The sequence below is a fragment of the Malus domestica genome, chromosome 08 (assembly GCF_042453785.1).
Source record: "Malus domestica chromosome 08, GDT2T_hap1".
NCBI lineage: Eukaryota > Viridiplantae > Streptophyta > Magnoliopsida > Rosales > Rosaceae > Malus > Malus domestica.
In genome coordinates this window covers 14238909-14250982 of record NC_091668.1, presented here as the reverse complement: position 1 = coordinate 14250982, position 12074 = coordinate 14238909, and the positions used below count along the sequence as shown (strand labels likewise).

General features: G+C 39.5%; 1 protein-coding gene across 1 annotated transcript; it reads right to left on the bottom strand.

Annotated features, from left to right (window-relative positions):
- Positions 1–5355: 5355 nt before the first annotated feature.
- LOC103428845 (EIN3-binding F-box protein 1-like) lies at positions 5356–9018 on the bottom strand. The gene is made up of 2 exons (NM_001328894.1): positions 8766–9018; positions 5356–8094 (listed from the first exon to the last, which is right to left on the bottom strand). The coding sequence occupies exons 1-2, from the start codon at positions 8788–8790 to the stop codon at positions 6179–6181; spliced, it is 1941 nt and encodes a 646-aa protein (NP_001315823.1). The 5' UTR covers positions 8791–9018; the 3' UTR covers positions 5356–6178.
- Between the last annotated feature and the right edge of the window lie 3056 nt (positions 9019–12074).

Here is a 12074-nt window from a genome sequence, read left to right as displayed (position 1 = left end):
GGCCATACAAATCATTCGCCGAATGCTTCTTGTGAAATTCCCACATGTATTCCAAAGCTTCATCAAGAAACGGTTGGTGGAGATTCCGTCTGACTTTAATCAACGTTTCTTGTAGAGGTAGCGGGGGAAGTTTTCTTTCAGCTTCCTTTTGAAAGTGCTCAAGGCTAGCTTTTATTTTCATAGGTCAAAGAAAGAGTTTGATTTGCTTCTCGAATTCTTCGATTACGGTTTCAAAATCGTGATCTTGAAGCAGTTCTGTCATGATTGCCAGAGGTTATCGGTCATTTTTGTTACTGATTGTTTCTTTCGGCTGTCATTTGGTAACTGGGGTAGCTTGAGCTACTTGTCGGTGGACCATATAGTTTATTATTTGGCACCGACGTTTCTATAACTTGGACAACGTAGTATATACACCGGTAGGGAAGTTGTAAGTATACCAACGCTGGTCGCGTGGCTCAGGTGGTTTGAACGTCCGCTGGTTTGTTGGTAAACCTGAGCTGCCAAAGTTGCGCGTATAATACTCTTCATTGTAAAACGGCGCATCGAAATCAAGGTGCCGTCTGGCCAAAGACGGCTTGTTATCTTGTACTTGAGGGCCAATCTTATTAAAAACCTTCTAGCATTGGCCTGCACCGAGCACCTTTTAGGATGTTGCCGCAACAGTGGGCGCATGTTGCGATATTTCAGCCCGCAGTGGCTTTTCCTTCGACCTAGTCAAGATGACGTTTGATTTGCACCGACTACATAAAACCATCGGCATGTCAGTTTCTTTTGTGCTAGAGTCCAACATTGACTCGACATAAGCTGGGTTTGAAAAATATATGAGTGGCTTATTTGAAGATAAATCAATCTTCAATCATGGCCGAAGTTCCTTTATCCCTGGGTAGATGAGCATTTACCATGCTTACTATCGCCGTAGGGAAAGGATTGGCGTTAACGACCATTTGTTTCTTAGGAAACTTGAGCTTACCATTATTGATCTAGCACTAAATGGCATCATGAAATACGACACAATTATTTGTCGTCATGATCAAACTGTGGTATTTGAAATATGTCTTACCTTTTAAATATTCAGCCTTGGGAATATTATGCCCTGACCGAAGCTTGACAATTTTCATGAGCAATAACTGGTCGAAGATGGCATCGTCCTTGGTGACGTCAAAAGTATATACTTTTGTCGTTTTGATGGCAGCTTCCTCAGAGCCTAAGCGAGTTTTGGCATCCTTGAAGTTAGCATGAGCCAATGCTTTGCATATATATGGTTTGTCAATTATTATCTCAGCTAAGTCTATACTGGCATATTGGGACTATTCACATTCGGCCGATGCATAACTGACCGTAGGGTTCTTGTAGGTAGTTCCTTAGGATGGGGACTTCGAGATCTTCTCTACTCGGAGAAAATAATCAAATTGCTCAACATGTTGAGCCAATTCATACATATCTTGGAAGTTTTCCCTCAAGAATTTCTTTTTGTACTCCACGTCTAGGCCATTTAGGGCTATTCTAACGAACTCGACTTTAGGGAGAGGTTATCGGCACCAGTTTCTGGCCGACTTAAACCTTGTAAGGTATTCCATTGGTGACTTGTCGGATGATTGAGTCATCCTAGCCAAAGAAGATACTGACATTTCCATCCCTGGCTGATAGAATTGCTCGTGAAATTTCTCGACTAATTCTTCCCAACTTTGGATGAAGTTGGGTGAGAGATTACTATACCATGTGAACGCTCAACCGGTCAACGAAAAATTGAAAAGTCGTAATTTATGAAAGTCATTGTTGACATCTCCACATTCAGCGGTGAACCGAGTCATATGTTCCAATGAGGATAAGGATGATTCCCAAGTGAAAAGGCTAAAGTCTGGAATTTTGAATCCCTTGGGATACTCAAACCTTTCTACAAAGGCTGGATATGGGTGAATGAACTTTGAAAACTTCGGCCCCTTTTTTTAAAGCCGAATCAATCATCCTCTAGACTTCGACCATGTTAACAGATGTCGTTTCTGCTCCTTGGTCAAATTTGTCTGATCTACTGCTCGATCCATCACTTTTCTCTAAGTCAATCATTTTGAGTCGAGTAGATCCTGTCTCAACCTGTATCATTGGCAGTGGGTTATTCTTAAGTGAAGGCTGCTTAGAAGGATCAGCGAGTCCACCTTTGTGATCCTTATTAACCAGTACTTCTAGAAACTTGTTGTGTATAGCGCTATTATCACTCATCTCTTTGAGTATGCTTTTTACCTCTCGGCTGAACATTTGCTCAAATTGTTGGGACTGTTCTTCAAATCGTCAGAGGAGAAAAGATCTAGATGGTGGATTTGAGGCTTCATCACCGTCTTCATCACAATCCTCCATTACTCCCTCGACAAAAATGCCTTTTGTCATTGTGGTAGGGATTTCTGCATCATGAGTTTGATCGCTGAGATTAACTTCATTTTCTTGGCGTGTTGCACTTGTGGCTTCAGATGTCATGGCAACAGAAGGATTATGTGATTGTGGCATGCCATATTGTCATGGGCTTTGGACTGTAGGTGGAAGATTAGTCGTTGACTTACCCATGATTGTTTTCTTTTTTACTGACCGTGTTTCAATGGTCATGAACTTAGTAGTTTTAGCACTGGGTCCCACCGGGTGTGCCAAAATGTTGACCCTAAAAACTACTAAGCCTACGTGGCGCATAGGCCGAGTAACTAATAAGCTAACTACGTCTTTTGTTTATGTGCGGGGCGTGCCAACTCAATGATCGAGCTCTGCCGGGGAGTAAAATATGTTGATGATAATAACCAGTCGGTCTCGAAGCAGTGTTGTTTATCCAAACTAAAGATGCTTCTTGATCGGCTGATTCTACAGCTCTAGTGCTGTTTATCCAAACTGAAGATGTCACCGGTTGCCTTCACAGTGCTATTTATCCAAATTGAAAATGTGTTGGCTGGAAGAAAGAGGAAGAAGATAAAATCTCAAGGTTGTTGAGAAGCTTTGCGCAGGTCAATTTGTGTGTTGAATTGGAGGGGCTTTCAATGATGAACTCCTTTCTCTATTTATAGCGGCGAATCCCCTCATTGCTGAACTAGAAATGGACTAGGATTAGAACTCCTCAACCCAATCATATTAGGTTTCGGCCAATCCTAATTCCCATAAGACTTTGAACTAAGCTCTTTAACAAACCAGATTCATCCCCTGATTGTCAACATCCTTAGTCTTAAGACTCCTTGTTGCACTAGGATTCGACTAACTCACCCTTATCTAAACCAAACCTCTTTGTAATAGGATTCGGCCGACCTTGGCTAGACGGCCCATAACAAGATTCTAGACGAATGCTACTGGGCTGAGAATGAGTCTAAGCTTAGCCCAAAATAATATTTTGGGCCCAAACAGTTGTTAAGTCCATTAAGTTTTTTCGTTTAAAATACTAATGTGGCATGCTAATGATCCAATGTGTTGCATATAATTTAGGGCATAAGTTAGGTCAAAATAACTCTATGGGGCAAAGTGGGTCTCCAAAACACTTTGAGGAGTAACACAGTAACTAGGCCTAAATATTTACTACATTTATCCAAGGGTAAAAAAATAAACCTCGGTCCATTTCCGTTGTCTTTAGTTGGATAAAAGTTGATACATAGCAACAACTCCAGCTGAGCATTGACAAAGTCTAATTCAGCCAAATGCAGAAATTCTTCAACTTGATTAACCTTTTTGCATTTTCTCTGTTTTTCCTTGATATGTAGTGATTTCCGCACATTTCTTGGGTCGTATAGAATAAAGGAGAATCAAAAGCTATAAACAGGAGTGTCAGTGTGTACAACGAGAATAGGTGTGCGTTAATCGTTTCTCTATGAATTTCCTAAACTTCCACTAATTCAAACTTATAAACGTTTCCAACCATGTAAAGGAAAATACTCGGCTTACGAGGAGTTATTTCTCTTTGCAGGCAAATCACGATTTCATGATTATATTTCACGATTTCAGAGGCACAAACAATCTTGTAGTGGGTAATCTGTTTGTCACCACCATTATAAGGAAGGCTCCACTTTTCTTGAATAAGTTTGATGTTAGTGTGAACAAGACAAAACATCCATCATCGAGACGAGTAATTGGGGCAACCCACCACAATAGAGGCAAATGTGGAACTACCATATATGTTATTAGGTCAAGCCCACCATCATCCAGACATACAAATCTTATTCAAATATCTTATTCTATCTTAAATTTCAAGCCAACCCTAACAAGGCCCTACCATTAACTGTGGGACTATTTGATAACTATTTAGTTCTTAATTTTTAGCTTTTAGTTTTCACGTTTTTAAAAATTGAAAACTAAAATTTTGTTTAGTAACTATTTTCATTTTTTCCACTTAATACTACGGTCTGGTGATATTTCTCTTTACTTGTAAGTGAAAAATTTTAGATTTGATTCTCGCTAAAAGCGAATATGAGCCATATTATAACGGCTAACTCATTGAGGCTTATCACACTCTTCCACCTTTTTAGTAAATAGATAATATTGTTTGGTCCAAAAAAAAAAATTTACTTTCAGTTTTTAAGAAAATGAAAACGGGAAACTATAATAAGAAAACTCAAGACAAAATTTTGAAAACTCACAGATGTAGTTTTTAGTTTTCGTTTTTTATTTTTTGTTAAACTAAGAGGTGTGCTATCCACACATTCTTTTTTACTTCTCACACATCCCTTGTTAATTTCTGTTCGTTGATCTTCTTCAATTCATTCAATCCGATAGTTGAAAATAAAAAGGGTGTGGGAGAAGTAAAAAGAGGTGTTTTGATATTACACCCTAAAACTAAATGTAATTACCAAATAAGATTTTAATTTTTAATTTTAAAAAAATTGAAAATAAAATAATTATCAAACGGCCGCTGTTTCGCACCCCATTTATATTCTCCACTATTACCTTCGACTTTCTAATGTTTTGGAATAAATAACTCGTCAAAGGAGAACTAAAGGGAGAGTGCCGAAGAAGAAAATGGGAGTGGGAGTACAAACAAACGCTTAATTGAAAGGACTTTCTGCCGTAAATAGGCCTTGTTGAAATATCTGATGAACATGCCAAGAAGGTCACATAGATGTTCACATAAATATCTGCCGTAAATAAGCCTTGGGAAACAGCTTCCGCATTAACAACAATTGCTTACATCCATGACTTCACATTGATGTTCTTGATCAGTGTTTTAATCTCAACCTTTGATATCCGACAAACTACTAAATGATTTTATCTCAACATTTGATATCAAATCTGACAGACTATTAAATGTTTTAATCTCAACTTTTGACATCAAATCAGTAAACGGGCCTCTGTATTCACATGGAAATTTCCTAAGCATATGCGCAATCGAAAACACATTTAAAACACAACTGAATTTTATTTCATATCATAAGAAACATACATCGCAAAGGGCAGAGAGATGCAGAGTTCACTAACAATATTAAGAAGTTGCAGAGCACATTCCATGAACAAATGGTGCCTCAAAAACAGGGGCTTGGAGAAAAAACAAACCTTTTCCCCGAAAGATAAAGGATTGTCGAGGCAGACGCATAACAATGCCGCCACGGCCGAAGCCCCCAAACACAAGGACACCACACATTCGGAACTGCCAAAAGCAACCGGATTACATGACTTTTGACAAATCGATGACCTCGGAACTCTGATCCCACCCTCTGAGGAAAACATATGACCCAACCATCACGTACGGCATACAAGTAAAAAAACGTGAGCGACTCGGTAAAACCAACACTGGACTGACTTAGAACTAGAACTAGGTGTAGGAATCCTAAAAGAGCTTGGCCTAAGCATTGGACATAGCCAAGCAAAAAGGCGAGGCTTCCTGCACCTAGCAATACAAACCAACTACTGGAAACTGGAAGGGCAACCTAGATCAAGCACCCCAAAGCAGTTTGCTCAGGGATATATACGGCACAAGTACCTGGAACAGATCTCCAATGATAGGAAACCTGCAAAAAAATGGTAAATGGCCATTTTTCCCTGGTAAAAAGGTGAACTGGGGCACTTGACGACTAAAGACCCATAGCTGATGGACCCAAAAACTAAATGAACTGTGGCTACTCACAAAAGCTGACTATGATTTGTAGACTTCCTGACTATTTCAATCCCGATCACTGTGGTTGACGATTCTGACTCTGAAACGAACAATTACCAGTTTCTTCCCAGCCTAGGAAAGGATATCACAACGCCACAGCTGCTCCACGAGCCGGTCAACAGTGCTGCTGCTGATTGCGTTGCAATGCTGAAGATTCAAACCAAGAAGGGTCTGACCCATTTTCACCAAGGCAGGCAAACTCTTGTCAGATACCAAAGGGCACCCAGATATGGAGAGCATCTGCAGATTTAGCTGGTCTGCATGGGCTAGGGATGCAATTCCAAAATTGGTGATTGCACACCTTGAGACGTCAAGATCACTAAGCAATGTGCAGTTCCCTGCAATAGCTGCCAAGCCTGCATCGCTGACCAGTCTACAGCCTTCAAGGTTTAGGACTTCCATAGTCCAACCATGTAGGTCAGCCATGGATGAAACCACTTTGTCTGTTAGATTCACACAACCGCTGAGATTAACCTTTACCAGGCCAGCCTCACAGTTCTCAACCAGTGGGAGAAACCCAACATCTGTTATACTCTCAAGACCACTGAAGTCTACATGCTGCAGTTGAGGGCAAAGTTTACCCAAAAGAGCCAGGCCAACGTTCCCAAATCCAGGGCAGCTACGAATCGACAATGATTGAAGAGATTGGCACGGAGACACCCCAGGTGATCCAAAGTTTAGATCCTTCAATCCCAGGCAGGAAACAAAAGCCAGAGACTTCAATTTTGAACCACCAGTTGAAAGAACACCAAAAAGCCCAAATTGGGTGATCCTGTGGCACTCCTCTAAATGAAGGCTCTCAAGAGATCCTGCTGCTTTGCAGAACGATACCAACCCACTGTCAGATACGAATAGACATTTGCGAAGGCAAAACTGTTTCAAGTTCGGGCAACCTTTTCCTACTGCTTCAAGACCTGTATCTGTAACACCTTGACAGGATGTAACAGTGAAGGACTTCAACTTCTGCAGTCCCTGACCATTGCCCATGACCCAGAAACCCCTCTCAGTCACGTTAGAGAGGCTGGTAAGGACAAGATCCGTTACAGCATTGCCATAGTGTCCAATAACGGCAAGAGACACATCAGAGATGGTCAAAGCCTGAAGCTTCACCTTTGTCAGGACATAAGAGATTGAAGATAGCAAACTAACAATTCCCTGATCCCCAACAAGATGGCAATTCTTGATTGAAATGGATTTGAGATTGGGGCAGCACTGGCCAATTGCTTGAAGACCTTCATTTCCAATGTTGGAACAAGACTCAAGTGATACATCTGTCAAATTAGGACACTTCTTGGCAATTGCAATCAAACCCTTATCAGATATTGCAGGACACCGGGAGAGGTCAAGCTTCTCTAACAGATGACAGCGGTTAGCAATCTCGCACAGGCCCTCATCTCCAATAGAGGACATGTTCCACAAAGAAAGAACCCTCAGAGAAGGACAGCCATGGGATATTGCCTTAAGGCCAAGGTTTGTCACCCCACGAACAGAATTGTTTCCACGGATCATAAGCTTTCCCAATCCACCACGACTAGCAGTTCCAACAGCAATTGCAGCAAGTCTAACATCTGTTGCCTTCTTTCCTTCCAAGCTCCTGGAAAGATATCCACAACCCTCAACTTCCTGATCTTCAGCTTTATTTCCAGAGACCTCATCCTGAGACTTGAAAGATTGGTTGGTTGTGTTGCTGCTGAATTCATCCCTATTGATATTACTTAAAACATTAAGCCACCGCTTGGAAACGCATGCACAAGCACTCCTTTCCTCGCCTCCAGGAATCCGTTTAAAGATTTCAAAGAGGCACTCATCTGGTAGAACATTTATAGACACCTCCTTCTCAAAATATCCTCCGCTAAAAATGAAGGGGGCGCTGATGCGAGACCTCTTGCGAGGAGGAAATAGGACATCAGCATGATGTCCAAGAGACAACAAGAGGCCAGCTTCTTTAGGGTTTGTGTATATTCCCCCAGGGCAAAAATCATCTTTACCTGTTAACCAATAACACAATATTAAAATCCACAACATGTTACAAATCCCTCTCTAAGGCAACATAATAAATTAATGAAGATCTAATCAAATAAACATGTTCAGCTGAAATAAAACGTTCATCCAGAAACATTAGAAGAAGAAAAAATTCCAAATTGAATTCAAAATTAGACTTTCAATCGAGATCTAAGATAAATCTGGATCAGACAGGTCCCTAACTATTTGAAGACAGATCATAATCTACCCATATTATTAAAATTCACAACAGATCCATGATCGGTTAATCAATCCTCATCTAATTTCAGAAAGCAATTAATTCACCCAAAAAAGGAAGAAAAAAAATACAATAACCCCAAAATTGAATACATGAACCAAAAAGCCGATAAGATCTTAGGGTTTCAAATCCAAAACTATTTCATCTAAGCCTCCTAAATTATTATTCTAAATCCAAAATATTATTAAAAATGAAACTAAAATCATCAAAATTCACAAAAACAAGAAAACGCAACAGATCAACAAGCTAGCTAATCAAAATTCCAAATATCCCATTTCTGTTGTACAAATTTAACAGCTAAACATCATTCAAATCACAAATTCCAAACAAGCGGACAATTATTTAAGCCCAAAAACAATAAATTCAACAAAAAATAAAATAAAAAATCTCCAGACTTACCGGAGAAGCCAAGTAGCTTTGACATGGGTGCAACTCAAAAACCTCCGGGAGGCCGAAAGTGCAAAGCTTTCCGCCAAAAAACCCTCGAAAGAGAGCAAAAAAGAGAGACCCAGAAACGATTAAGGCTGCAACAACAATCAGTAAAGGTTGAAGGCACTGATGCATGAGAGGTTGGAGCTATACGGACATGGAAACCCTATCAGGTAGGGCAAAAAAAGGAGAGATGGAGGAGAGGGAAAGAGAGGAGAGAGAGGAAGCTGAGAGAAATGAAGAATGGAACTTGTACGATAGGAGATTTATTGTGAGTGATGGGGTTCGGTACGTGACAATACACGCAAGATTGACTCACATGCAATGTATTTGGGCTATGAAAGTGGGTTTCTTTGTAATATTCTCCCACCCACCCAATCAATACCACACAAACCGCAACCTGCCTTTTCCCCCTGGTTTTTGCTTGGCAGGGTTTGCGTGGTAGGGGGTGTTTGGGATTTGGATCCCATCCGGATCTAAATTGTGGGATCTTAAGAATTCTTACATCTTACTTATTTATCATGTATCGTACGGTCATAGATCATTTAAAATTACACAAATAGTATCTAACAAAAAATGACTGCACCATATACAATAAACGGCTATGATGTGAGGATTCTTAGAATTCTTATAAATGGATCTGGAGAGGATCCTCTTCCGGGGTGTATGGACACAAGGTTAGGTTTAGGGATGATGCTATCTATACATTCATTTTTACTTTACACACACATTTTGTTTGTTCATATCATTTGATCTGACGTTCAAAGATTAAGAAAAGGTGTGTGAGAGAACACTCCTTATTGGAATAAGATTAATGTGAACACTCTTTGGATTGCTTCTTGGAGAGTAAGAAGGTTGCCAAGAATGCTATTGCAATGTGTGGAGGAAAATGGAGAATGAGATAGTATTTTATATAAAGATAAAGTGGGTTTACCAATTTACTTGATTGCCTATTATGTTAGATTTAGTCCACGATAGGAGATTTCTTATTTATTATTTATTTTGTGAAGCAATGTATGCGGTTCGATTTTATACGGGTACACAAAAATTGGATTCGTTTCGGGTTTCGGATCTTAGTATCCGGAGTTTAGGGATCAATTCATCTGGACCGTACAAATTGAATCCAAAGGTCCCCATTAACTTATTTTCCTAGCCCAGCGCACAAAACCAACAACTCTGTTTTCTTTTTCACACCAATCTAGACCCAGATAATTTGAACCTTAGGCTCCGAACACTAAGGTCAGGAGAGGATCCAATTCCTATACATCCTCTTATATTATATTTACTCCTTGTTTACTTATTGGGATAGAGGTTTATTTTTTATTTATGTTAGATTTTCAACTTTTTACTTATTTTTGTAGAGGCCGTCGTTAGGGTTCGTTTATGTATAGTTTGATTTCCTATTAAGTAAAATTTATCTAATTACTGTGGATTTTTTACTTGTTTTTAAGTAGAGGTTGGTGTGATCCTGTTTCGTAGAGCTTAGGACTAAAACTGTACATTAAGTAGGGTAACTTTGTGGTTTGTTTTTGTTTATACCTTAAACCCGTAGCACAATTGAACTACACCAATTCCCTAATAAACAAAAAGTGTGGGAGGTCCCGAATTTGATGCTCCGAGTTGGTGAATCTACTTGACTGTAACCACATGTAGTGTGAAATTCCCCATAGCTTATCCGGACCCAAAAAAAATGGATAACCGTGGCGTGCCACCAGTTGTTCCCCTTTTTTCAAAAAAAAAAAAAAAAAAAACTACTTCAATTTATCTAGTAAATGGTTTTGTTGAGGTGATGCTGCCTGATTCAGTACATTTTGATTTCTTATTTTGTTGGATTTAATCACAAATTAATGCATATTTGTTTTTACTTGTTTTAGGTAAAGTGAGCAATTGAGTAGCAAAGTTAGATTTGCTATGCCACACAGAAAAAACACATCTCCAACCAGTAGCAACCAATTAGCAAATTGACAAGTAGCAACTAACCTTGTAAAATACAAATATACAAGGTCATCTGCTACTTCTTTGAGTTAGCAAATTGGGTTCTGCAACTTATTTTATTCAAAAATATTGTTTAGTAAAGAGTTTAAAAATAAAAGTTGGGCTCCATAAAATATGATACATTTAAGATATTAATATTCTAAGAGTAAATTGTAGCAATGTTTCCTCAACTTTAATTGTCACATCCTGACCAGGGCCCACCACATCCCGAGCCCGTTCCACCACCGTAGCACGATATTGTCCGCTTTGGGCTTACCATTCCATCATGATTTTGTTTTTGGGAACTCACGAGTAACTTCCCAGTGGGTCACCCATCCTGGGAGTGCTTTGGCCTCCTTCTCGCTTAACTTCGGAGTTCCTACGGAACCCGAAGCCAATGAACTCCCAAAAAGCCTCGTGCTAGGTAGGGATGAGAATATACATATAAGGATCACTCTCCCCTAGGCGATGTGGGATCTTACATTAATCAAATAGGAGCAATGGTTCTTCAACTAAAAATCCATTACCATTGGTCCCTCAACTCATTAAAATGTGTAGCTATGGTCTTTTTCGTCAACTTCATCAAAAATTTGTCAAAATAAGTTATGTTGGAAAGACCATTGCTACAATTGGGGTCCCACAACTAATCAAAACTTTTAGCTATGGTCTTTTTCGTCAACTTTGTCAAAATTTTGTCAAAATGATTTATGTTGGAAAGACCATTGGTACAATTGGGTTAAAGTTTGAGGGTCTATTGCTCCAATTGAATTAAAGTTGAAGGACCATTTCTTCAGTTGGATTAAAGTTAAAGGACCATTGCTCTAATTGAGTTAAAGTTAAGGGACAATTGCTACAATTTACTCATATTCTAAAGTAAAAAATAAAAGGGCAAATCTCAGTTTACTACCCTCAAGTTTCGTGTTTTTCAACATTTTAGTACATGAAGTTTTTTTTTGTCCCAGAGTCATACCTAAAGTGTTAATTTTAGGACAGTCTCATACATTTGTTAGTCTGGTTATTAAGTCTCCTGTTAACTGATGACGTGGCGCCTATGTGGACAATGATTTGGTGCCATGTGTCATTAAGGGGACCATGTGGAAACTAAAAATTTCTTGCCCAAATTTAAATTATTAAAATAATTAATTAAATAAAAGTATTAAAAAAAACCCCCAAAACCCTCTTCATCTTCCCCACCTGACACCCCTCCACCCCCTCCATGGCTCCACGGCTCCACCACTCACCCGCTGACACCCTTCCACTTCCCTGATACCTACCCCTACCACCAAACCTTTTCTTCTTCCCAAA

What these genes read in the sequence shown, in the direction of transcription:
- LOC103428845 (NM_001328894.1), bottom strand. Translation starts at nt 8,790, where the DNA reads ATGTCAAAGCTACTTGGCTTCTCCG. An exon ending in AAAGCTACTTGGCTTCTCCG is followed by an intron (nt 8,095 to 8,765) that starts GTAAGTCTGGAG and finishes ATTGGTTAACAG; the next exon opens with GTAAAGATGATTTTTGCCCT.